The following is a 26,905-nucleotide window of genomic DNA, read 5'->3' as shown; positions in this document are numbered from 1 at the left end:
TGAGGAAAGATATCATATGCTTAAATCGTCTTGTTATGAGTTCTGACTCAGTCTATCGTTTAAAAATAAGCCGTTTCGACTAAATCATTTTAAATCACATTTCTTTGAAAGCATCTTGTGAAGTAGTCGTTACTTTACTTTGTCTACCTTTACAGAGCTGCCGATTTTGTTTTGATCCAACGCAAAGAGTTTCCGAGTTAAAACATTTAGATAATTTATTGTTCCGCTTGACAAAATAGGGATGAAAAGTATAAAAACCCTTTAAAAATTCAAGTTATTATTTTCATATCAACTAGTACTATTCCTTGATTAACAAAAAGTCAAACTGAACTAAGTGGTCTCCATATTTCACTAAATTTATGCTGTATATCAGTTTACTTCGGTACATTTTTCAGGTTTGTAGTTTCCTGGTTTAAAAAAAACAAAAGAACATCTTTATAACACGTTTTTACAACAAACCATCTACAACTATCCAATAGAGAAGAAAAAAAAATATTAATTCGTTTGTTTGTTTGTAAGAATGCTTCGCTTCCGCTCAGACTTGGGAGTTCTCTTCAACATTAGACTACATTTCCCATCATGCCCCTTCCGCACAGGGCGGAGAGCGCTTCCTTGTCAAGATGGCGGCTCCCTTGACCCTACTTTTGATTGTAGCCGTCACAATCCGTGCGGCTCTGTTCCGATCCAGTTTAGCGGACCTGATTGCAGAGAGGGTGGAGGTGGTGTCTCCTATTACCGCGTGGAAAAGAGGTAAGCGCGTGTCCGGCAGCTCTCTCGTGCCTGCTTTTCACGCCAAAACGCCGCTCACGTTCTCGTCTGCTCCGCCGCCTCGGTGCTGTTTTCCGGTGACTGAGTGGTGTGAAACTGGTCCAGCGACCAAACCCGAAGCTGTAATCACATTTGTTTTTTTTAAAAAAAGGGGTAATCCACGTTTTATTTTGACATATTTTAGCAGCAGATGCATTATGAGTTCTGTAGTTAAGATCTGAACGAGTGCTGATTCGTGCTTCTTTGTTTTCTCGAGCGAAGATTCGCTGTTGTGCTTTAACCAGTTTAACTGCTGTTAACTGTGCGTGAAAATATATATTTTCATGCGCTAAGTGCTCTGAAATGTTATGTTTGAATATGCAAATCAGGCATTGCATGTGCACTGATTAGTAAAGTTAAAAATTGTGTTAAAATACCATTTTTATTTATGATATACATTTCGACCACTGTTAAACAGCAATAACATGCCCCATCTCAGTGCAACCTGCTACCACAATCATATTAATCTGTTATTTATACTATCACTCCAACATACCATCAATATTCCATTCTCCTGTTATCAATAGTACAGTAAATACAGTAAAATGATGGTGAAATAATCCTCCAAACCTGTAGACTCATTAGATTTATTCAGTTGTTTTTGTTGCTTTATTTTGAGAATGCTTTTTTTATAAATAAAAGTGGCACAAACTGTAACTGGAGAGGTTTTGAAAAATTTGTTTTTCGACATCAGATGTTTGAAGTGTGCATCTCAGCATGAGATGCAGATGTGCTGTTCGTGACAACGTGCAGATGTTTTCGGATAAAAAAACGCCGAAGTGAGAACTGTTCATCAGGCAGCTGGAATGGGAAGCTGCTTTCCTGCCTCTTTGTGACCTTTCTGTTTGTCTGCAGTTGTTGAAGGTTTGGCTTTACTCGACTTGGGAGTTTCACCGTACTCTGGAGATGTTTTCCATGAGGTGAGACATCTGCACGCACACACGCACACACACACTTAAAGGGATAGTTCGCCTCTTTTGACATGAAGCTGTGTGACATCCCATATCAGCAACATCATTATGAACATCTTCTTACCCCCTGCTGCTTCCTGTGAGCAGAGTTCCAGCTGAGTTTTGGCGTTGATGAAGGTAGTCCGGCTAGTTGGCTGGGGCCACAAAAATAAAGCGTCTTGCTTCTCAAAACAATATGCGTTCTAAAGAGTAATACATTTGCATCACAAAATCGTTCACCAGGAAAAAAGTCAGACCTCACAATCGCTTCGTATCACTGCGTGCTATGCAGACCGAAGTGCAAACCGAGCAGTAAACACCGTAACAGGTGCGGCTGTCAGCAGGTGGCAGAACGCATTGATACAAAGGGAGAGAAAATAGCGCCAAGCGATTGTGAGGTCTGACTTTTTCTGGAGGAACGATTTTGTGATGCAAATGTGTTACTCTTTTGAACGCATATTGTTTTGAGAAGCAAGAAGCTTATTTTTTAAACCCCAGCCAACTAGCCGGACTACCTTCATCAACACCAAAACGAGGCTGGAACTCTGCTCACAGGTCGCAGCAGGGGGTAAGAACATGTTCATAAATGATATTGCTAATATGGGATGTCATACAGCTTCATGTCAAAAGAGGCGAACTATCCCTTTAAGTCTGAGAGCACATTGGACATCTTAACTGTTTTCTGTAAATCCAGCGGCCGTTATTCTAAAGCACAAGAGGTTTCTCAGCAATCAAACCAAAGCAGATCATCAGCATCGATCATGTCGCCTCCTTTTCTGCAAAAAAGTCACGTCTCTTTGAGTTGCACATTTCTATTAAAACAGCTTTCAGATGACATCAGCTCAACCCGTGTGGGCTTGTTTGTGAGCTCAGACTCGTGTAAAGACCAACCTTTTTCATCCCATTTCCTCTCCTCTTTCTCTCCAGACTCCTCTCACCATTTACCTCTTTCACTTTGTGGTGGATTATGCAGAGATCACGTTTATGGTGAGTGAAGACGGTAGCCTATAGGACTTGCATTTCAGTCGGTTTGATCCAGAGTGAACTCCAGTTAGCGCGTCTCTCTTCAGCTGGACCGAACTGATGCGTTCAGCGTTTTGCTCTGCTCGGTTTTTTACTGTTTCTGTCTCTTCAGTTGGCAGATGTTATCACTGCTGTTGCTCTTTATTTGGCAGTGAAGGACTACAACAAGCAAGTGGTGAGTAAACTGCAAATGAATAGAGACATTGTGCTCTGATTGGAACTGGTTAAACAGTCTTTTTCACTTGTGATGTGACAGAGGAGTCCGATTTATATTCATAGGGATGGGAATCGAGAATCGGTTCCCAGTGTTTCAATTACTTGGAATCGTTTGGCGATTTTGCAAACGATTCCCTTATCGATTCCAGTGGGCGCGAATGACGTCACCACGCAACGTTGCGTGGCGAGTCCGGCGCAGTCAACAGTAAACATGGCGCCCAAGCGGTACAAACGCTCGAAAGTTTGGTTACACACCCCTAAAAAAGACGACAACAGGGCAACTTGCAAAGTGAATATTTCACCAACGGGAGGAAATACTACCAACATGCAATAACTATGAATGAATGTCGCGTTTTCGATCTGCTCCGGACTAACGTTGGTGAATCTGAACCTAGCAACGTTAGCAACGTTAGCATGTCCTCAGCTAGCACTGCAGGTAACTAACTAACTAACAAACACTGCCTATCATGTTAGCGCCATTTGCCTCATTGTAAAACCTGCTGTTAGTAACGGTTAAGGTTAAATGAATGCCTTCTCAGGCATTACATTTAGATGAAATCATGAGAGACAGAGCCTGACTGGCTCAGAGCCAGAGGCTGGTGGTACTACCCCCAGTTCACCTCTACCTCCAGCTTCTCCTTTCACCAGAGCAGGGAAGAGTTAAATTACCCAGGCCATGATAGACCAATGTGGACCTCACCGTTGTTGGGTTTATAAGGTCATGACTCGTGTTACTTCTAAACTAAACAAAGTTGATGCTAATCGACCGGTTTGTTGTCCTTTTTCTCCAAATGAGAATCGATAAGGGAACCGATAAAGAACCGCATCGTTAAGCAGAATCGAAAATGGAATTGGAATCGTAAAAATCTTATCAATTCCCATCCCTATAGATCGGTCAAATATTTTCGTCATGTACATGCATGCGCTCTCTTTCTTGTAGTAACAGTGATGGGTGGTTTTCGGCTGCTTTTATGGTTTTTCAGTTCAGAAAGCAGAAGTTTGCCCTGGAGGCAGACCGCTACCCTCTGGACTGTCTGGAGCTCATCAGAAGCCCCAAAGAAATGTACTACATCCCCCTGAAAGTAGCCATGTTGTAAGTAGCACCCGCCCCTCAGAGGGCATTCAAACCATTCACTCAATATAAAGAAGGAAGCATTTATATTTGAGCCATTTGATGGGTCATGTGGCAGCTTAGCTGTTTGTTGTCTTCTCTCATAGTTACCTCTTGAACCCGTTTACCATCTTCTCCTGTGTTGCCAAGTCAACCTGCGGCCTGAATAACGCCGTCGTCGCACTCTTCATCCTCTGCACGATAAAAGGTGGATATCCAAATTCCCAGCTTTTTGTATTTATTTGTCTTTCAAACGCTGATGTTTATTAAAGTTTTTGTTAGGGCTGGGCAACGATTACAACTTTTAATCTAATTAATCACATGATTTCCCTGATTAATCACGATTAATCGCATTTGTACGCAAAATCCAAAAATTAATTTAAAAGTAGTGTTTAGCTTTTAGAATTTAGTTTTATTTTAAATGTGCTGCCATATGAATGAAAGTGCCATAACATTTGTTGTCCAAACACACTTTTAACATCAGCATCTTTCTGTAGTTTTTATGTAGAAGCCTCGCTCCACTGTCTGTTTCCTTGAATGACTTGCTGCTATCAGTTGTGTGTTTTGCCTTTAAGTGATATTTTAGACTGGAACTACTACGCTGAGAAGACAATTCAACTTGGCAGTGTTTACAGATGACTTTGGTTCTGTCGACTCCGCCGTCTGGAAGAACTTTAAAATGAAAATGGCCGAGTAAAAGTTCCGTACCCTTCTCCATGTTTGGTGGATCCGCCGATTACTTTCTTTTCCGGTTCCACAGCAGACAGCAGCAGACTTTTACAAAATAAAAGCCTGTGATCAACAGACTTTTACAATAATAAAATAAATAATAAAACGAGGGTAGTCCGTGGCCTAGTGGGTTGACCAGGCATCCCATGTACAGAGGCTATAGTCCTCGCTGCAGCTGGCCCCTGCCCTGTGCTGCATGTCGTTCCCCCTCTCTCTGCCCCAATTTTTTAAATTTATTTTTTTAAATAAAATAAGAAAATAATAATAATTTAAATTAAATAAATTAAACCTGCGTTAATGCGCAATAAAATATTTATTAGCCTTAAATAATTAACGAGTTAACTTGCCCAGCCCTAGTTTTTATCCGATTTATTTAAAAAAAATAAGAATAAATAAATTTCATCCCAAAAAAGAGGCATATAGAGCTTTTCTGGCTGTATCAAATACCAGTGTCCAGATGTTTTGCTCATTCTGGAATGATCTCTTTGTGTTTCAGGGAACGTCCTGCTGAGTGCCATATTTCTGTGCCTGGCCACCTATCAGTCCATCTATCCTCTCACACTGTGCGCTCCAGCGCTGCTGTATCTCATGCAGGTGTGTTTGATGATCGATTGTTTCGCTCTCATCTTTTTAACACCCTCATTTTTTATAAAGCTTGTCAACCTCTCCATGTGTGCGTTGCTGTTTCCTCAGCGTCAGTACATCCCGGTGAATTTCCGGCGCGCCAGCTTCTGGTGGTTCATCGTGCAGTATCTCTTCATGTTCCTCGGCAGCCTGTTTGTCATCATCTGTCTCTCCTTCTTCCTCCTCGGCTCGTGGGACTTCTTGCCCTCCGTTTACGGCTTCATGTGAGTGAATAAAAGAGAGCCGGTACTTTGGAGCGGATTCATTTTGGCTCTTTGCTTTGTTCATGCAGATTTCTGCCAATCAGGGCCATCTGTTAAACTAATTTAAACTAATCCAAACAACAAATCGAGTGCTCTAACTACTGTTTCGTGCATTTTAACGGTGCGTTTGCGGAACTTTAGTTCGACGGTTGCTTTTTCTCTCCCTTCAGTCTCTCAGTCCCTGACCTGACCCCGAACATCGGACTCTTCTGGTATTTCTTCGCCGAGATGTTCGAGCATTTCCGCCTCTTCTTCCTCTGCGTATTCCAGATCAACATTTTCTTCTACACCATTCCTCTGTCGATCAAACTCAAGTAAGTCCACCTGGTTGCGATTGCTCATCCAAACGAATGCAGTTGGACCCGGTTTCTTCTTGAAATGAAATCTGAATGTGTTTTGTGTGCTGCAGGGAGCATCCTGTGTTTCTGATCTTCATGCAGTTAGCTGTGATCTCCATCTTTAAGTCTTACCCCACTGTGGGAGACATCTCCCTCTACCTGGCCTTCCTTCCTGTCTGGAGTCACCTGCACAGATGTGAGTGTAAAAAGCAGGTTTACTACGAGGAACATATTGATTGGTCTAAAGATTACTCCAAATATATTCTCTTGACATCTGATTTGCATACACGAGGAACATTTTTCAGTATTGATTGATTGATTGATTGATTGATTGATTGATAGATTTTTATTTTCGAACATGTATAAAAAAGAAAATGTATGTAACTATTTGTACATACAAAAGAAAGAAAAAGAGAAATTAAAATAAATAAAAATAAAATATTCAATCACATAAAGTGCTAATAATGCATAACAAAACACGGCACATTGTTCGAAAAAAGGAATGGGAAGAAGTACAATACTTTTTTAGTTTCCCACCCCTTTTTAACTGCTCTTCAGTTTGTAAATATCCTAACTACAATACACCTATATAGATATATGCCATATATACACTTCCTAAATATCTAAATAAATATATAATCACAAAAATTAAATATATACTACACACATATCCTTGTAAATATGAATATATATATATATGTATATATATATATATATATATATATATAACTATCCCCATAAATAAATATATACCATATACTAATTACATGACAATATAACAATTAACCCTATTCTATTCATATATTTATCCCTCATCATCCTCCGTTAACATACTTCCTCTTCCATGTACTTGTTTAAAAATATTTGTTTGTACCTTTTTTTAAACAGAATTATATTTGCACTTTGTTTTGTCTCCAGACTGTTCCACAAAGTCGCCCCACAGCTCGATACGCACATGCTTTTCATATTTGTTCGGACCTTTGGTCTCCCCTTAGATTATATCCCTGGTATGATTTTGCCCAGAAGGAAAACAGCTGTTGAAGTGGTTTTCCACTGTTCTTCCTGTAAACACTCTATTTAAAGTAAAAACATCACGTTCCAGGACAGAGTTTGTTCGTTTCTATCTGAATCTTTGGTCTCATTCTTTCTATGTTACTGTGAAAATGGTCTCTGCTCCTAATTTTTTCTTAAATATACAAAGCATGAGCTCCTTTTTAAATGGTTTATATAGGTATTTTAATGAAAATTAGCTGTGTGAGGAACAGAATCTGTGGGTCATAAAAACAAAACGCTGACCTGAAAGAATCCAGAAAAGCCACGTAAAGCGGAGTTGCTCATGTGATGACATGGTTAACATAAAATAATCTTTCTTTACAATCTGTGATGTTTAAAGAATGATAATTAAACAAGCAGTTAAATTATCTCTGGGACTTTGTTATGACTCAGTATTTTTGATAGAGTTTGAGCTGAGGCTTCAGTTTTGTCTCCTTGTGTAGTCTTGAGGAACATTTTCCTGGTTTCCTGTGTCCTGCTGGCCTGCTCGGCTCTGTTCCCGGTTCTGTGGCACCTCTGGATTTACGCTGGCAGCGCCAACTCCAACTTCTACTATGCCATAACTCTGCTGTTCAACGTGGCACAGGTAGGACCGCAGGATGGGCAGGAGCAGATAGAGATGAGATGCACAGTACGAGAAAACACATGTTCAAATGCTTAAAAAAGATGGTGGGTTAATTCCATTCAGCTTTTTCAGCTCCAGGATCCCCGGGCACTGTACGTCTCCTCTCTGTCTCCCTGTAATGTCTCTCTGAACGCATCCATCATTTCTATGTCTATGTCCAACATTTTCAATGCAACATAAGGAAGAGGTTCAACATCACATATCTGTTAAATATCAAACTACCTGCAGGTTGTCTTAGCTTTACTTAAAGACTGGAACCAGGAGTAAACAGCAGCAATAACATGCCACATGCACAGTGTTCCACTGCACAGAAACAGATGGAAGAAGTGATATTTCTCAGCTATGTGTTGTTTCTCGTTAGTCAGCAATGATTTTATTTATTAGAAGATGAATAAAAGCTGCTGGTTTAACAAACACTGATTATTCACACATGAGCATTGGGACAAAATAGAAATTTCTTTAGCAATCAGCCAACAAAAGCACATTATTTACAGGTGTAATGAAATTCAAAGGGCTTTAAAAATGACAGGCTGTGGAAGTTCTGGTTTTTGGAGACAAATGGACACAGAAACATCAGCAAGAAGAAAATTTTACGGTAATCTTTTACAGTAGTTCCATGTAAAAAAGCTGTCAGATTTGATTAAATCTTGACTGATGCCCGAGTTTTTGTTTCTGCTGAGGAAAAAAACAGGAACCTTTGGATCAGAGGGGAGTTTTTACTTTTTTTTTTTTTTCCATGTTGTAGTGGCTTTCATTCGTCTAAAAGAGACGGGAAGTGCGGAGAGAAGAGCGTGCCAGCGTGAATTTTTCCTTTGTTTGATTATGTAGAACTGAAAAATGAATACATATGCAAAGGTACAACAAACCAAAGAAGAAATGTACACTTGAAACAAGTCAAAGTCCTTAAATACAAAAAAGGAAATATTGAAAAAGGCCCATAATTCCTAAAGATTAGAAAGAAGTAGCCTTGTTTTAAATGTTTTTAATACATAACTTCAGAAATGAAATAATTCAGCTAACTCATTCCTGTTTGTAGACTTTCACCTGTGTTGTTTCTCGTTAGTCAGCAATAATTTTATTTATTAAAAGATGAAGAAAAGCTGCTGGTTCAACAAACACTGATTATTCACACATGAGCATTGGGATGAAATAGAAATTTCTTTAGCAATCAGCCAACAAAAGCACATTATTTACAGGTGTAATGAAATTCAAAGGGCTTTAAAAAAATGACAGGCTGTGGAAGTTCTGGTTTTTGGAGACAAATGGACACAGAAACATTAACAAGAGAGATGTCAAAAATAAAAATGTATTCCATGTAAAAAGCTGTCAGATTTGATTAAATCTTGACTGATGCCCGAGTTTTTGTTTCTGCTGAGGAAAAAAACAGGAACCTTTGGATCAGAGGGGAGTTTTTACTTTTTTTTCCATGTTGTAGTGGCTTTTATTCGTCTAAAAGAGACGGGACGTGCGGAGAAAAGAGCGTGCCGTGCAGGGAAGGGCCACAGATGATGACTCGAACCTTGGCACGCCTCAGCCTGGTGTCCCACATTAAAACTGCTTCTCACAGATGATCTAACTGTACTCAGGGACTCATAAAAACACTATTTGTAGAATTTCCCCATTGTTTAATTATGTAGAACTGAAAAATGAATACATAAGGGAAGGTACAACAAACCAAAGAAGAAATGTCCACTTGAAACAAGTCATAGAATAGTTGAAAAGTGCTTAAATTCAAAAAAGGAAATGTTGAAAAAGTGTCAAATAATTCCTAAAGATTAGAAAGAAGTAGCCTTGTTTTAAATGTTTTTAATACATAACTTCAGAAATGAAATAATTCAGCTAACTCATTCCTGTTTGTAGACTTTCAGCTGTTAATTCATTTGGTGTCTTGATATCCATTTCCTCTCAGATCCTGCTGGTGTCGGATTTTTTCTACGCCTTCCTGAGGAGGGAACACCATCTGACTTACGGACTGTATCTGAAGAGGAAGGACGGCTCAGAGGCCACGCTGGTTCTGAAGTAAAACCTCTGCAGGGAAGAAGAAGAACACTGCTTGAGCTCTCCTTGATCCTCAAAGGGAGCGAACACGAAGTGAGGAGGATAAAAGACGTTCACAGCTGCACTGATCCTCAGACAGACCAAAAGCAGACGGTGTGTGCAAGGTACAACTTCATATGCAAACTACAGAACTGCTACATACAACATGAGGGATGTAAACACGTGGTTCTTTCTCTACTGGAGTGCATTTACTTTGAATCACTGCTCCACCTGGAACTCAAACCAGGGATGTGGGCTTTTCTTTGGAAGTCTTTTTTAAACACAAAAAAGGCTAAAAAACAAGTTCATTTGATAACTACTGAGCCCAACTCACTCACAAGTTATTTTCTGTTTTGTCTTTACCTGATTACACTTCTGTTAAAACTATCTTTGCTGTGGGAACCCCCCCCCCCCTCCCTGCTGTCTCATTTGCTCCTCACCCACAGTTTTTATAATACTTAACAAACTCCAGCTTCTCAATGTTTTATCTCATCGCTAAGCGAAAGCCGCTCAGACTAAATGACGGTGCATGAAACGTAACGCTACCCGGAGTTGGGATTGTTTAAGCAGCCTGAAACCTGTGACACCTTGTTGGGAGAAAAGTCAGAATGCAGACAAAAAAAAATGTTTTCGATCACTTTTGGGGTCCTCGGCGATCTTTTCTGGGTAAAAATAATTCTGAAACGATGGCGCAGACGTGCCTGTTGTGTGTGTGTGTGTGTGTGTCGCTGTCAGAGCTAACGGCACATAACCAGTGTACATCAGTGGGGGTGTGGGGGGCATTTCAGGCGGTGCCAAAACACTTGTATGGGCTAAGACTGGTTTTTGACTTTAAATGCACTTATTGTGCACTTGTGAACAGGCCTCAGACACCAGATACAACAGGACTAACAGATCACGCTCAAGGGTAGACAACAATGAATGTGTTAAAAGTGAAATGCTCAAAGATCTGAAGACGGAAAGAATTCATAATCTCTATGGACCAAGGTGAAGTTGCCCTGCGATGGTCTCATTTTCACCCCCCAGAAGCCACTGAGTGAACCTTTAGTCCCAGGAGGTACTTTACTTAACTCTGTTTCTGCATGTAATCATAGTTATTTGGTGAGCTCATCGTTAAATCTGCATTTTTGAAGTTTAGAACGAATCATTCCCTTTGCATGCACAGATGAAGAGAATCATCAAAGGTACTACTTTGACAGTTAGAGAAATAAACGTATTTGTTTTCCACGTGAGGATTAGATTCCAAGAAAATTTTAATGTCTGAGCTTTAGCATAAAGGCTGGAAAACATGGAAACGATCAGAGCCACTAAACTCCCCTTAAATAAAACCACAGATTGCTCATTGGTGATTTAAAATGCAACAAAGCTCGGTGAGCCATTTCCCATTCCTCCACCCTCAATGCTGATAATAGCTTAGCTCAACCGTCTCCTTTTATTCACAGGACAGCTCAAAGAATAGTATAACCGTCCACCAGAAAGAAAAAAAGTTCATTAGAATCCAAACTACGTGCGACATGTCGCTGCCAGCTGAAATAAACCTGAAATACACTTTTATTTTTCAAGCAGACACGTTGACCTGTTACAATAGAGACGGCCAAGGTGAGTTTATGGTGGCTCCAGTCCCTTAGGTGTCCGGGTAACACTGTGAACGAGCATATACTTAAATGAAATGCGGCCATTATAAACACACCTGAGCTTTCTCTGATGTGACCGGTCAGGAGGTGCTTCTCAAAGTCAGGGAAGGATCCTTCACGGCTACGATTGTACGACACCACGTGATTTAAAATCTCACCGACGGACTCGTGTGGTGTCGGGGGGGAAGGAAGGCCGCATCACAGCTGGTGCAGAAGGAAGATGGATGGATGGATGGATGATGCATTTACATCTTTTTGTTTGTTTTGCACCATGTTTCTATCATGTTGTGTTTAATCAAAGGTCAGCAGATAAACTGCCAGCGTAGGTGGCCAGCTAACACAGTTTCAGCTGTCGTTTGCAGAGTGAAACGGACGTCGGGACTATCGCAGAGACGTATGCCGACTTGTTAGATCTCTTCTGTTTTGTGCTTTCCAAACGCAGACACCGAGTCCGTCCTCTCCTAAGAAAGATGGGACTCTGAAGGAAGCAGCCTTAACTTTAAGAAGAACCTGACATGTATGTCTGCTGTGAAACCCTTTTGTACTTTTAAACATTTGCCCACATTTTTCTTTTTGACTGGTACTATAAATCACCACAGAAACGTTGTTTTAAACATTTTTCTTTTTGATTCACCTTCCTACTGGTTCGGGAAATCGTAAGATCTGTGATCGAGTTGTTAAAACATTTCTGCCTTCAGTAGAATTCACTAAACGTGTGAATACTTTAAGGGTTGAGCTCACCTCAGCCTTTAAGAGCCTTAAAAAGACCCTGAATAGTAGGTATTCCAGTGAGCCTTCTTATTAAAAGATGTTGTCTTGCGAATATTATGGCAGCAACAAAACTCCCAGAAAGTTTGGATCCATGTTGGGTGTTAATTCTCCCAGAATTCTTACTGTCCACTGATATAAACCCTGACATGTAACAGCCACTCACCTGTTCCTGAAGGCTTCTTGAACTCCTCACCTGTATGAGCAGACGATCGACCACAGCCATTTTGATACCAGTGAGTGGAGAAAAAACATTTATTTATTTATTTGCTGCACTGAAACTTTTTTGAAGAGATTTATGTTTTTCCTTTTTTTTTTTTTTTTTTTTTTAAATGAGAATGACCTCTTGTGTTGTTTTGTACATATTATTTTGTTTGCTCACAAACAGTTAAGTCCAGAGTTGGGTTTGAAATGGTTAATGTCATATTTGATGAATGAGAAAACATATGTCACATATTGGTTATTAAAACTTTGAGGTGTTGGTTGAGATCTGTTTGTTTGGATGTGTGTGAGACTCTTTTCTCATCTATGTCATATTCAACTAGCATCGTGTTGTTGGAGCTTTACTGAGCGAGCAGGCAGAATCGATACAAATCAGACATCAGTAGAGCACGCTGTCTCAGATGCTCTTTGCAGATCTAACAGGGTATGAACATCACCACATCCTCATTGCTTTAGGAAACTTCTGGTAGTCCATGACATACTGTTTTTATATGCAATTGAGCAGAATTTTTAGACATTTCCATGTGAATTTCCTGCTTCTAAACTGCAAGCTGCTCCGACCAACATCTCCATCAGTGCTATAAAGGGATCACAGCTCTTATATTGGCTGTAAGAATTCAATAAAAATGTGCGAACTGATGTTAGAAATGTCCATTTTCTTTCATAGTTTAGCTTAAAATGTTGTGTAAAAGGGTGGGCCCCACATTTCATAATCTTGAATGAACAATGGAGACACACTGAGGCTGTCATGAAGACTCAGTTCTGCTGGTCTGTCTGATGATCTGGATCAGGGACGTCCACATCTGGTCCTCGGGGGGGCCGCTGTCCTGCAGGTTTTAGATGTTTCCCTGCTCCAGCACACCTGATTCAGATCGATGCATCATCAGCAGGCTTGTGCAGAACTTAAAGGGATAGTTCGCCTCTTTTGATATGAAGCTGTATGACATCCCATATTAGCAATATCATTTAAGAACATTTTCTTATCCCCTGCTGCGTCCTGTGAGCAGAGTTCCAGCCTCGTTTTGGTGTTGATGAAGGTAGTCCGGCTAGTTGGCTGGAGCCACAAAAATAAAGCGTCTTGCTTCTCAAAACAATATGCGTTCAAAAGAGTAATACATTTGCATCACAAAATCGTTCATCCAGAAAAAGTCAGACCTCACAATCGCTTGGCGCTATTTTCTCTCCCTTCGTATCACTGCCTGCTGTGTAAACCGTGCAGACCGAGCAGTCCCCTGCTTCCGAGCAGCAAACACCGTAACAGGTGCGACTACAGGCAGGCAGCAGCAGGCAGTGATATGAAGGGAGAGAAAATAGGGCCAAGCGATTGTGAGGTCAGACTTTTTTTGTTGAACGATTTTGTGATGCAAATGTATTACTCTTTTGGAACGCATATTGTTTTGAGAAGCAAAACGCTTTATTTTTTAAACCCTGCCAACTAGCCGGACTACCTTCATCAACACCAAAACGAGGCTGGAACTCTGCTCACAGGACGCAGCAGGGGGTAAGAAAATAAATGATATTGCTAATATGGGATGTCGTACAGCTTCATGTCAAAAGAGACGAACTATCCCTTTAACAATATTTTGAACGGATCCATTTAATCTGAATCAGGTGTGTTGAAGCAGGGAAACATCTAAAACCTGCAGGACAGCGGACCTCGAGGTCCGACTTTGGACATCACTTATCTAGATAATAGCAGTTGGACTGCCTCTTTTTTTTTTTTTTTCCTGGTTTCCACCTCCTTAGGTTTTGTTTAGTGTTAACTCTACTTTGTTGAGTTTTATCTCATCTGTGATCTCCCCACATATTTTCCTGTCAGGGGTGTGATTGTAATAGTAGATCTAAAACAGAGACTTTGCCCTGTCGCAGTCCTCCAATCAGAAGCCATGGAGGTGTGTCGTACATGTTCCTCATTCCACACTAAAATGATATGCCCTTTGATAGTTTAGTTTTTGTTACGGCTGTTAGAAATACTCCATGAGAGCAACCAGGAATTACAACTACTGTGGAAAGGGTGCTTGGAACACTGGAATGCAAGAAGACGGTGCAAATTCTAGGTTTTGCACAGAAGTTTAAAGAGGCCTGGACTCAAAGAGAAAGTAAGTTTGAAGGTCGACATGGCTTCTCAGTCTGAAAATGATCTCTCCTGTCCTGTCTGCCATGACATCTTCAGAGACCCCGTGGTCCTGCTGTGCAGCCACAGCTTCTGTAAGGACTGCCTGCAGAGATGGTGGGCTGAGAAACCAATACAAACATGCCCACTTTGCCAGGGGATTAGTTTGTTGAAGGATCCACCCTGTAACTTGGCGTTAAAGAACTTGTGTGAGGCCTTCTTACAGGAAAGAGATCAGAAAGCTTCTTCAGGATCTGAGCCTCTCTGCAGCCTGCACGCTGAGAAACTCAAACTCTTCTGTCTGGATCATCAGCAGCCCGTGTGTCTCGTCTGTCGGGATTCAAAAGCGCACGACGGCCACAGATTCAGGCCCATCGATGAAGCTGCACAGGATCGCAGGGAGGAGCTGCAGAAACATTTAAAAGACTTAAAGGAGAAACTAAAGCTCTTTGAACAAACGAAAGGAGACTTTGATCAAACAGCAGAACACATCAAGGAAAAGGCTAAACTCACAGAGAGGGAAATCAAGAAGCTGTTTGAGAAGTTTCACTGGTTTCTAATAAGGGAAGAGAAGGTTAGAATCGCTGCTCTGAGAGAGGAAGAAGAGCAGAAAAGTAAGGTGATCAGGGAAAAGATTGATACTCTGAACAGACAAATGGCAGATATTTCTGATGCAATTACAGCCACAGAGAAAGAGCTAAGAGCCGGAGACGTTTCCTTCCTGCAAAGCTACAAAACTGCAGTAAAAAGAGTCCAACAGCACCCCCTGCTGGGTGTCTCAGGCCTGGCCTCAGGAGCTCTGATAGATGAGGCCAAACACCTGGGCAACCTGGCCTTTAACATCTGGAGCAAGATGAAGGAGATGGTTTCCTTCTCACCTTTGATTCTGGATCCAAACACAGCTCATCCAGAACTCATCCTGTCTGAAGATCTGACCGGTGTGACATTTGGACAAAGACAGAAGCTTCCTGACAACCCAGAGAGGTTTGAGCAACACCACTGCGTCCTGAGCTCAGAAGGATTTAACTCAGGGACGCACAGCTGGGATGTTGAGGTCAGAAACGATCAATACTGGGCTTTGGGGGTGGTGAAGGAGTCCATTCAGAGAAAGGGAGAAACTGAGACTGGCTTCTTGGAAATATGTCACTCAGAAGGAAAATATGTTGCAGCTTTTCCACCACTTCCAAATGAAAACCTCCCAGTAAAGAAGCTTGGAAGGGTCAGAGTTCAGCTGGACTGTGACAGAGGGAAGCTGTCATTCTTCGACCTTGATACGAAGAAACACATTCACTCCTTCAAATACACGTTCACAGAGAGGCTGTTTCCTTACATCGACACAATGAATGAATTACCGCTGAAGATAATACCAAAGACCATCACCATAGATAAACAGCATGCGGTCCCCTTATAAATAAGTTTATTCCATTTTTCTAGAAAAGTTTAACTTTTTTTTTGAGTGATCTAATATCTTGGGGTGTGTAGGAGCTATTTGTAGAGTTTGTTTTTTGGTTCTAGTTGTAAATTTAATTAGCTAATTATGAGTAACTTTATTTGATTAATTTCAGTGCTTTATTTTGATTAGATTATTCCTGCTAATATTCTTTGTTAGTTATTTGTTTTGAATATTTTCCTAATTGGGTCACACTGGGCACCTGAGTCTATTTATGTAGTAGGCACCTGGAGTACCAGCATGCACTGGGGTGGGCCAATGGTTTTTACCAGGGAAAGGGAGAGAGCAGCAGGTTTTCTTTGTTCTTTTGTTTGTTTTATTGTTTTGGAAATAAATAATCAGAAAAACGCAAGAATAAATTTTTGGACATTCATCTTCTTTTGCCTGCGTTAAACCACATCCCCATAGTGCATCAGTGGTCTTTTGATTTTGTTTGGTTTAAGTTTAATTTGTTTTTTATGGACAAATGGCCACTACAGGGTGTCTCTGACCTCACTCTGGAGGTATGAAGGAGTTCAAAAGAAGAAAATCTAAATACAAAAATCCTAAACAGAGTCCCCACCAGGGAGTCGTAGACTTTCAGAAATGATGGTGAACACATGCAGGTTGACTGTGTGTTTTTCAGAAAGATCAGCACGTAACCAGTGTACATCAATGGTTCTGATTGCAATTTCAAACAAATCCGTGTCGATGGAGATTACTTTGTGTGGACAAATATGGATTTGACTTTAAACTGTGTTTAAAATCACTTGCATAATTGTGGAGCAGGCTTAAGGCGCCACATACAAGATGACTAACAGGTCCTGCTGCCTAAAGGAGACATAATGTGTCCTTTTATATCACCACCTGAGACAGTTTAGTGAGGTCTTGATGAAATGTCTGTGGACCTGCTTTGGTCAAAATAATAAATTTCATGCATTTAATTAATTTCCATCTCTATTTAACAGATCACTATAGGGCATGGAGAGACCCCCTCAGCTCAGTCTATCTGTTTTCATGTGTTCACATCTCAAGAAAGAGTGAATATATCAAATATTAACCTTAGGTGTTGGTTGAGATCTGTTTTGATGTGTGTGGGACGCTTTGATCTTGTATTTTTATTTAACTCGAAGATGCTTCACATGTTGTTGGATGTTTACTGAGGGAACAGGCAACATGAATACAAATCCGATATAAAAGGCACTTTGACTCAGTCGCGTGCTTCAGGCAGATGTAGTCTGGTACTGTCTGGTATTGTCTTTGTTTTCTAAATTGTCTTCCCATCTGTCTTGGTACCTAACGTACCGCACTTACTCTAGCACTAGTTATGCTCTTAGCTATTTGGTTTTGGAAGGAAATGCACTTATGATTTCTTGTGACCTGAAGTTCTTTTGCCTACCGATGTGGAACACACTTATTGTAAGTCGCTTTGGATAAAAGCGTCTGCAAAATGACCGTAATGTAATGTAATGTACTGTTCATGAACATCAGAACATGACCACACCCTCGTTAGTTTTGTAACCCAGTTTTTATTTGCAACTGAGCAGAATTTTCAGACATTCACACGTGAATTTCCTGCTTCTAAACTGCAAATTGCTCCAGCAAACATCTACACAAGTACTTTGAAGGTAATGTAGCAGCTAAAAACTGCTAACTTTGGTTGTAAAAAATCTTTAAAAATGTGTTAACTAATGTTAGAAATGTCCATTTCCTTTTACAGTGCAAAATAAAATGTTTAAAAGAGGGGAAGCTTCCAATGTTTCATATTCTGTAATAGGTTAAAACAATGACACACTATGGTTATATGAAATGTCTCTTGGCACTTCTCGATGTCTGAAAAGCTGCTCTGCAGGACTCTGTTGGGTGGAGTCAGGCTGTCATGAAGACCGCCCCCCTTTCCTTGGTTTCCACCTCGTTAGTATTTGTTCTGTGTATACTCAGCTTCATTTTGTTTGAGTGAAATAAACTCATAAACTACAACTCATCTGATCTCTCCTCTTATTGAACAGACACGGGTTTGGTTATAACAGTGAAACAAGAATCAGAATCAGAATACCTTTATTGTCATTATACGTGGTATAACGAAATGTAAAGCCACCAAAAACAGTGCAAATATAAAAAAGGAAACAAAGAAAGAGGTTTTGCTGCAACCCGAAGCCAGAAGGGTGTGCCATCCATGTTCCTCATTCCGTACCCACGTGAGTGCAAAGATAAGCATCACTGGAGAGTTTTGTTTTGTGAGCATGAGAGAGCAGACGTGAGAATAACATCGACAGCGCAAAGAATACTGGGAGCACTGGGAATACTGCCACTGGGAACCTGGAGTGCCACATACGTGCTGATTTTCAGTTTGGGACAGAAGTCTTAAAGAAGCTCAAAGTGACAGTAAGTTTTGAAAGGCAGCATTTCCATTTCGCCAGCTGGGTTTTTGTTCTCACTCTGAAGTAAAATGGCTTCTCAGTCTGAAAAGGATCTCTCCTGTCCCGTCTGCCACGGCCTCTTCAGAGACCCCGTAGACCTGGAATGCAGCCACAGCTTCTGTAAAGACTGCCTGCAGAGATGGTGGTCGGAGATAAAAACACAAGCGTGCCCGCTCTGTAAGAAGTTATCGTTCCTGAAGGATCCGCCCTGTAACCTGGAGTTAAAGAACCTGTGTGAGGCCTTCTCACTCGATAAAGATCAGAAAGCTCCTTCGGGATCTGAGCCTCTCTGCAGTCTGCACGCTGAGAAACTCAAACTCTTCTGCCTGGATCACCAGCAGCCCGTGTGTGTCGTCTGTCGGGACTCAAAAACGCACAACGACCACAGATTCAGACCCATCGACGAAGCTGCAGAGGATCACAGGGAGGAGCTGCAGAGATCCCTGAGGCTCCTGAAGGAGAAGCTGAAGCTCTTCATACAAGTTAATGACGGCTTTGATAAAACGGCAGAACACATTAAGATCCAGTCGCAACACACGGAGAGAGAGATCAAAAAGCAGTTTAGGAAACTTCGCCTGTGTCTGCTGGAGGAGGAGAAGGCCAGGATAACTGCCCTGAGGGAGGAAGAACAGCAGAGGAATCAGGTGATAAAAGTGAATATTGGTGTTTTGAGCAGGGAGATAACAGCTCTCTCAGACACAATCAGAGTCGCAGAGGAAAGGCTGAGAGAGGCGGATGTCTCGTTCCTCCAGAGCTACAAAACTGCAGTGGAGAGAGTGGAGAGGGATCTCCTGCTGATAGATCCACAGCCCGTCTCAGGACTCCTGATAGATGAGGCCAAACACCTGGGCAACCTGAGCTTCAACATCTGGAGCAAGATGAAGGAGATGGTTTCCTTCTCTCCCGTCATTCTGGATCCAAACACAGCTCATCCAGAACTCATCCTGTCTGAAGATCTGACCGGTGTGACGATTGGACAAAGACAGAAGCTTCCTGACAACCCAGAGAGGTTTGAGCAACACTTCTGTGTTCTGGGCTCTGAAGGATTTAACTCAGGGACTCACAGCTGGGATGTCGAGGTCAGAGATGAGCAGTTCTGGGGCTTAGGTGTGTTACAGGAGTCGGCTCAAAGAAAGGGTCAAATACAAACTGGATACTGGGGAATATGTCTCTCTAATGGGATACACTCAGCAGTCTCTCCACCACTTCCAAATAAAGTTCTTTCAGTGAAGACGCTGGAGAGGATCAGAGTTCAGCTGGACTGGGACAGAGGGAGGGTTTCATTCTTTGACCTGGATACTAACAAACAGATTCACACCTTTAAGGACACTTTCACTGAGAGGCTGTTTCCTTACGTTTCCACCAAGAACAAGCTACCCTTAAAGATCTTACCAATGACAGTCTCAGTTACAAAGGAACACGCAGCCCTTTCAGCAACAGGTTTCTGGGGTTTCTAAACATGCTTCATGCTAGGGATGCAGCGATACCACTTTTTTTCAAACCGATACTTGGATCTGAGTACTTGCCGATATCGAGTACTGATGCCGATACTTAGGTTTCGGTCTCACTAGCCTAACCACACTGTTCCTGATTAGCTTGGCATCTCCCCTAGCCACCAATCTAAAAAAATACAACAAATATGACAAGCTACCGTCTGATCGTGGTCTTCATGCAATAAATTGGTATCGGTTCATGGTATCAGTTAACTTTAACAAGTAAACTAGAATAGTATCGGTCCGATACCAGTATCAGTATCGGTATCGGTGCATCCCTACTTCATACTATAAGCATTATTGTGTATTACATTATCATTTTTAAGGTGTTCAAACACATGGATGATATGGTACCAATGATGAAAAGTCCAGCGCTGTTCGGACATCAACTTTCCAGTTTCTTGTCACAATCTCAGGATCACAGGGTCTATTTCTATTCTTTGGTTGTGTGTTTATAAAGAAAAGTTGATGTTAAATAACTTCTTCTTTAAAGCGTTAAAGGAAATCTAATAGGTCAGTTAAGGTGTGAGCATACAAGAAGAGATGGTAACCATCACATAATTAGTAAGGACACAAGTTAAGGGAGGATACGGTTTTTACAGTATGCTCAGTTGAAATCTGTTGTTTTTAGATTGGGTGAAACGGCATTTTCAGAACCATATGCACAAGCAGATGCACAACACCTGGTTTATAGAGACGAGACAAACTAGTCCAGTCTGGCTATTTAGTTTCAGATATGAAACAAGACTTGAATGGAAAAACTGTTGCAAACAACCTTTACCTTTTATAAGACAGAGGAACTGAAACTCACTGACTTTTGTTCCATTAGGGAGCAGATCCCAAATAGAAAATGCATGAAAATGTTAATTTTCTGTTATTTTTTTGCCAGGTTGATCACAGTTCTGAGGATTATTTAGGGAGAAATGGGAACATTTCCAGAGAACTTGATAAGTACAATGGTTGAAATGGAGTGTCTTGTGATTTCCCGTCGCTTAAGAAACCAAATGGAAGACGGGACCGCTCCCAGGGATCATTTTTGGACTCATAAGACTGTTGGAAGTGTTGTGCCTGCTGGCCTTAATAATTTAATTCCTCAGATTCAGCTTGTTTTTTCTATCACTTCTGTGATGGATGTTGTTTTATGCCATTTTATTCTGTTGTTATGCTAATGTTTGGGGGTTCAATAAAAATGACAGCATAAAAAAATGATAAAATAGCCAACCCTTTAGAAAATGAATGCAGGAAGCTTTGATCTTTGCTAGTTGTAGACTGGTTTGTGTATAGATTCATACGTTGGGCTTTCATCGAGGTTTGTTAGCTGTTGAATATCAAACTGTCATATACGGTTAACTTTGTGTACACTGGATTTGAGGATTCCAAAATTTAAATGATGAAAAAGGACATAAAATAGCAACTTTGCCTGATATTTATGAGATTTCATCACATCACAACATGTATCAGTTCCACCTTTCTCTAAACTGTGAAAACTGCTCATTGAAAGGCTTAAAAATCACAGTCAGTGCCCATTGAATTTACATGGAGAGAAGTGAAAATGTATGTGTCTTAAAAAGTTGAAGTGATTATATCTACATGAACATTTGTGATTGTGGACTTCTTATCTGTGTTTTCTTTCTCTTTAAAGTGTCTTTATTGTAATTTGACAGTGTAGAGATAGAGAGAAAAGGAGGGGAACACTGCAGTTGAATTACAGGAGAGGTCCAGGTGACCAGGACAAGACTTTTAGCTCATGTGGGATGTGGCTGACACGGGTACAGGATTACTGTAATCTTTACTATGTCTTTTCACTTTGTATCAGTGTGTTTTAAAAGTATAAAAGCATCAATCAATCAATGGTGAAAAAGGAAAAACTTTCTAAATAAACGTGTGAGCTAGAATAAAGTTATGTACTGAATTTTAAGTTTTTATTCTTCTACAAGTAAAGTTGTGTTATTAAAAGAAAAGCTACAACATTTTAAGAGACATATCAGAAATGTTTAAACAAGCCTTTAATATTTCAGGAAAACAGACACATCTCTTTTTGTTATGGTATTATTAGGGCTGGGCAACGATTAAAATGTTTAATCTAATTAATCACGTGATTTCCCTGATTAATCACGATTAATCGCATTTGTACGCAGAATCCAAAAATGAATTCAAAAGTAGTGTATAGCTTTTAGCATTTAGCTTTATTTTAAATGTGCTGCCATATGAATGAAAGTGCCATAACATTTGTTGTGCAAACACACTTTTAACATCAGCATCTTTCTGTAGTTTTTATGTAGAAGCCTCGCTCCACTGTCTGTTTCCTTGAATGACTTGCTGCTATCAGTTGTGTGTTTTGCCTTTAAGTGATATTTTAGACTGGAACTACTACGCTGAGAAGACAATTCAACTTGGCAGTGTTTACAGATGACTTTGGTTCTGTCGACTCCGCCGTCTGGAAGAACTTTAAAATGAAAATGGCCGAGTAAAAGTTCCGTACCCTTCTCCATGTTTGGTGGATCCGCCGATTACTTTCTTTTCCGGTTCCACAGAAGACAGCAGCAGACTTATACAAAATGAAAGCCTGTGAGCGACAGACTTTTACAATAATAAAATAAATAATAAAACAGGGGTGGTCCGTGGCGTAATGGGTTGAGCAGGCGCCCCATGTACAGAGGCTATAGTCCTCGCTGCAGCTGGCCCCGGTTCAAGACCCGTATGGGACGGCCCTCTGCTGCTGTTGTTCCCCCTGCTTCCTGTCTCTCTGAACTGTCCTATACATTAAAGGCACAAAAGCCCCCCAAAAAAGTAAAATTGTATAAAATAATAAAAAAATAAAGATAAAAAAACTGAATTAATGCGCCATGAAATATTTATCGGCGTTAAATAATTAACGAGTTAACGCGATAATAACAAGTTAACTCGCCCAGCCCTAGTTATTATCTTAATTGCAGTGTGTGGATGACTACAGGCTTCAAAAATGAGAAAGCACTAATGGAAATATAACTTCTATCTTGGAAGTGGTGTACGGCGGAGTGGAAGTGTATAAACACTTGAGAGGCTGATGAACGGAGTGGAAGAAGTTATACAGGTGAGGGGAAATCGATGATCTGAACAGACATAACATAGTAACGGGTAAAAAGTCGGGCAAACAGCTCATTTAGCACAGCTGCATTTGATCCACAAGTTTGTTAAAAAGTGCTAAAACACATTAGTCCTGCAGTTTGCGACAATGTTCCAAACAGCTTCTTGTTATGTAAGGAATAAAACATCCGTAGTTAATGGATGGATGGGTGAAAGATGAATAAACTTAAATTCCTTGGATGAATGTTAGATGAGTAGGAGACGCAGACGGACCCTGTGTGTCGAAAAGAAATGGCATAGATGGAAGAAAATAAAGTTGCTCGAACTGGCCAAGTCAAAGAAAAAAAGACTTAAGAGGAACCCAACATCTTTAAGTGTAAGTGTGCTCAGCAGAATGATCCCACCTGGTGGAGAAACTGTCATTGCAACTGATCACTGTGGTGAAAATTTCAGTTCCGTGGGAATTTTAGGCTTTTATACCAGTTTCTGCTCTTTCATCTGATTTGATGCATTTAAGTCGTGTTTATTAATGCTGAGTTCTTACTTCTCCCAGTCTGTTCCTCATTCCCTGCCCACATGGGCGACCAGTTACACGCAACGTCTGGCAGTTTCACTTTGTGGGGCTTTTAGAGGCTCTACATAGAGGCAGAAGGGGCAAGAAAGACTAGCAGACCCAGACACCTGTCATTTAAACTCTTTGACGAAATATAAGAACATCTTTTGCATTTATAAGCTGAGTGGGAGCTGAATTGTCAAAGTCAGTGTGAGTGAAAATCCTTCAGAGTTCAGTTGTTCCATTGACTCCTGATCTGTAAAGAACATAACATCCCAAATTGTAAGCATTTCATCACAGCTGCCAGGATTATTGTGAGACATTAGAAAATGTCTAAATCTACAGATGAAAGGAACCGGATAATGCAGTGGTTGAGACAGCATCTTATGAATCCATGCTTAGTCAATTAAATTCAGATACATTTAACGACTGATTGTGATCTCATCTATATTTCAGGATTGGATTAAAGTCTGGTATGACTACGGCCCACTTTTTTTTAATCACATTGCTATTTTCCCCCTTAATTTCAACCCTTAAAGTAAAGAAAATCCAAAATATAGTCGAAATAGCATTTTTCCAACCTAAAGATAAACCAATATAGATGTCTCCGATGTTTGCTGACAGCGGACAGATTAGTACACTGACTGATGCACAGAAGTCCAAAAACAAGACACCACTTGAATTCAGATCAGGGAAGTCAACATGGGTATTGAAGTCTGCCAGAAGAACAATGGTGAAGAGGTGATCAATGTATTATCAACTATCATTCATAGTCATATATGCCTAATTGTGTACATACATGGTAAGAAGGATCCATAAGAATTTAAGATTCTTCTCCTCACATATAAAGCTCTAAATGACCGAGCTCCATCATATCTTAAAAGATCTCATAAGATATTTTCCTAACAGAAAGGTCGGTAGTGTAGTGGGTTGAGCAGGCGCCCCATGTACAGAGGCTATAGTCCTCGCTGCAGCTGGCCCCGGTTCGAGTCTCGCATCGGACGGCCCTTTGCTGCATGTCTTTCCACCTCTCTCTGCTCCCTGTCTCTCTTGAACTGTCCTGTCCATTAAAGGCATAACCCCCCCCCAAAAATAATGAATATAAAACAGAGACTTTGCCCTGCCCCAATTTTCCAATCAGAAGCCATGGAGGTGTGTCATACATGTTCCTCATTCCGCCCTTTGATAGTTTCGTTTTTGTTACGGCTGTTTGAAATACTCCATGAGAGCTGCCAGGAATTACAACTACTGTGGAAAGAGTGCTTGGAACACTGGATCACTGGAATGCAAGAAGACGGTACAAATTCTGTTTTGCACAGAAGTTAAAAGAGGCCTGGACTTGAAGAGAAAGTAAGTTTGAAGGTCGACATTATTGTTCTGCCGCTTCAAAGTAAAATGGCTTCTCAGTCTGAAAATGATCTCTCCTGTCCTGTCTGCCATGACATCTTCAGAGACCCCGTGGTCCTGCTGTGCAGCCACAGCTTCTGTAAGGACTGCCTGCAGAGATGGTGGGCTGAGAAACCAATACAAAAATGCCCACTTTGCCATGAGATTAGTTTGTCGAAGGATCCACCCTGTAACTTGGCGTTAAAGAACTTGTGTGAGGCCTTCTCACTCGATAAAGATCAGAAAGCTTCTGAGGAGTCTGAGCCTCTGTGCAGTCTGCACGCTGAGAAACTCAAACTCTTCTGCCTGGATCATCAGCAGCCCGTGTGTCTCGTCTGTCGAGACTCAAAAGCGCACGACGGCCACAGATTCAGGCCCATCGATGAAGCTGCAGAGGATCACAGGGAGGAGCTCATCACTTACTTGATTCCTTCAAAGGATAAACTGAAGCTCTTAGAAGAACATAAAGGGAACTTTGATCAAACAGCAGAACACATTAAGTTCCAGGCAGAGCGCACAGAGAGGCAGATTGTGGAGCAGTTTAATAAGCTTCGCCAGTTTCTGAAAGAGGAACAGGAGGCCAGGATATCTGCTCTGAGGTCAGAAGAGGAGCAGAAGACCCTGATGATGAAGAAGAAGACTGATACGCTGAGTGGACAGATACAAGGTCTCTCAGATACAATCAGATTTACAGAGAAGGTGCTAAAGGCTGGAAATGTCTCGTTTCTGCAGAACTACAACGATGCAGAAATGATCAAGTACTGCCACCTGCTGGATGATGTGCAACCTGTCTCTGGATCTCTGATCGACGAGGCCAAACATCTGGGAAACCTGAGCTTTCATATCTGGAGCAAGATGAAGGAGATGGTTTCCTTCTCACCCGTCATTCTGGATCCAAACACAGCTTATCCAGAACTCATCCTGTCTGAAGATCTGACCGGTGTGACATTTGGACAAAGACAGAAGCTTCCTGACAACCCAGAGAGGGTTGAGCATCACTTATGTGTTCTGAGCTCTGAAGGATTTAACTCAGGGACTCACAGCTGGGATGTTGAGGTCAGAGATGATCAGATCTGGTGTGTTGGTGTGGTGAAAGAGTCAGCTCGGAGAAATGGAAAAATGCACAGGAGATACTGGGGAATATGTTTCATTGATGGAAAATACACAGCAGCCTCTCCACCACTTCCAGACAAAGTTCTCCTGGTGAAGAAGCTGGAGAGGATCAGAGTTCAGCTGGACTGGGACAGAGGGAGGGTTTCATTCTTTGACCTGGATACTAAGAAACAGATTCACCTCTTCAAGCACACGTTCACTGAGAGGCTGTTTCCTTACGTTGGCACTCAGAATAAATGCCCCCTGAAGATAACACCAATGACCATCTCTGTAACACAACAACATGCAGTCCCTTTATCGACAGGTTTCTGGGGTCACTGGGCTCACTAAACATGATTTACTCTCCAGCTGTAGCATGTTTGCAGTAATGTTCTTATCTTTTTAATCATATGAATTATATGTGATTTTGATTTGAATCCCTAAGTTATGGCAGGATTCTGTGCCTACATTAAGATGAACTGTTTAACTCTAAAAAAAAAAAAGATGTCACTCTCCAGTTGGGGGAGTTTTCCAGGCATAAATGTTGTGTTAGAATTTCTTTTTGTCAGATTAATTCAGATGAACATTCTGTGCAAACTTTGGGGTCTTTTTTGGGCTCACATAGAGAATGATGGGGATTGTGTCTAAACTGCAGGAAAGGACGGGAAGTCTTTAATAACTCCAATACATCGGATTCTATTGATGTTGAATTTCCCGTGACCTTATACTTTGTTTTTATTTCACATATTTACATAAAATAAATTGATTCAGGCATCTCTGATCTTTGCTTTTTCTTATTAATGAAAAAATATAATATATACCTGTGTATGTCTTTTTCAATGAAACAAAACTTTGGTTTTTTAAACAACGTTTCAGATATATATGTGTTAAGAACATTTTTGTTGCAGTTTGTACCTGTTTGGTTGTATATTTTGTGTATGCATTCATGAATA

At 40.9% G+C, this 26,905-nt stretch overlaps 4 protein-coding genes across 4 annotated transcripts; all 4 read left to right on the top strand.

The window, feature by feature from the left end:
- The first annotated feature begins 597 nt into the window (after positions 1-597).
- Positions 598-13,228, top strand: pigu (phosphatidylinositol glycan anchor biosynthesis, class U). The gene is made up of 12 exons (XM_075460157.1): positions 598-750; positions 1,663-1,727; positions 2,685-2,744; positions 2,893-2,955; positions 3,980-4,089; positions 4,215-4,315; positions 5,333-5,430; positions 5,530-5,684; positions 5,894-6,037; positions 6,133-6,257; positions 7,558-7,700; positions 9,649-13,228. Exons 1-12 carry the CDS (start codon positions 621-623, stop codon positions 9,760-9,762), a joined length of 1,308 nt encoding a protein of 435 aa, XP_075316272.1. The 5' UTR covers positions 598-620; the 3' UTR covers positions 9,763-13,228.
- An 822-nt stretch (positions 13,229-14,050) lies between these two features.
- LOC142377685 (E3 ubiquitin-protein ligase TRIM39-like) lies at positions 14,051-17,926 on the top strand. The gene has a single exon (XM_075461996.1). It carries the CDS (start codon positions 14,518-14,520, stop codon positions 15,922-15,924), a length of 1,407 nt encoding a protein of 468 aa, XP_075318111.1. The 5' UTR covers positions 14,051-14,517; the 3' UTR covers positions 15,925-17,926.
- Positions 17,927-18,131: 205 nt separating this feature from the next.
- Positions 18,132-20,115, top strand: LOC142376688 (nuclear factor 7, ovary-like). The gene has a single exon (XM_075460156.1). It carries the CDS (start codon positions 18,392-18,394, stop codon positions 19,817-19,819), a length of 1,428 nt encoding a protein of 475 aa, XP_075316271.1. The 5' UTR covers positions 18,132-18,391; the 3' UTR covers positions 19,820-20,115.
- Positions 20,116-24,869: 4,754 nt separating this feature from the next.
- LOC142377982 (zinc-binding protein A33-like) lies at positions 24,870-26,905 on the top strand. Its single transcript, XM_075462318.1, has one exon. It carries the CDS (start codon positions 24,870-24,872, stop codon positions 26,301-26,303), a length of 1,434 nt encoding a protein of 477 aa, XP_075318433.1. The 3' UTR covers positions 26,304-26,905.

Source organism: Odontesthes bonariensis, chromosome 3, assembly GCF_027942865.1.
Source record: "Odontesthes bonariensis isolate fOdoBon6 chromosome 3, fOdoBon6.hap1, whole genome shotgun sequence".
Lineage (NCBI taxonomy): Eukaryota > Metazoa > Chordata > Actinopteri > Atheriniformes > Atherinopsidae > Odontesthes > Odontesthes bonariensis.
The sequence above is the reverse complement of the archived record's forward strand: the minus strand, read 5'-3'. Positions and strand labels throughout refer to the sequence as shown.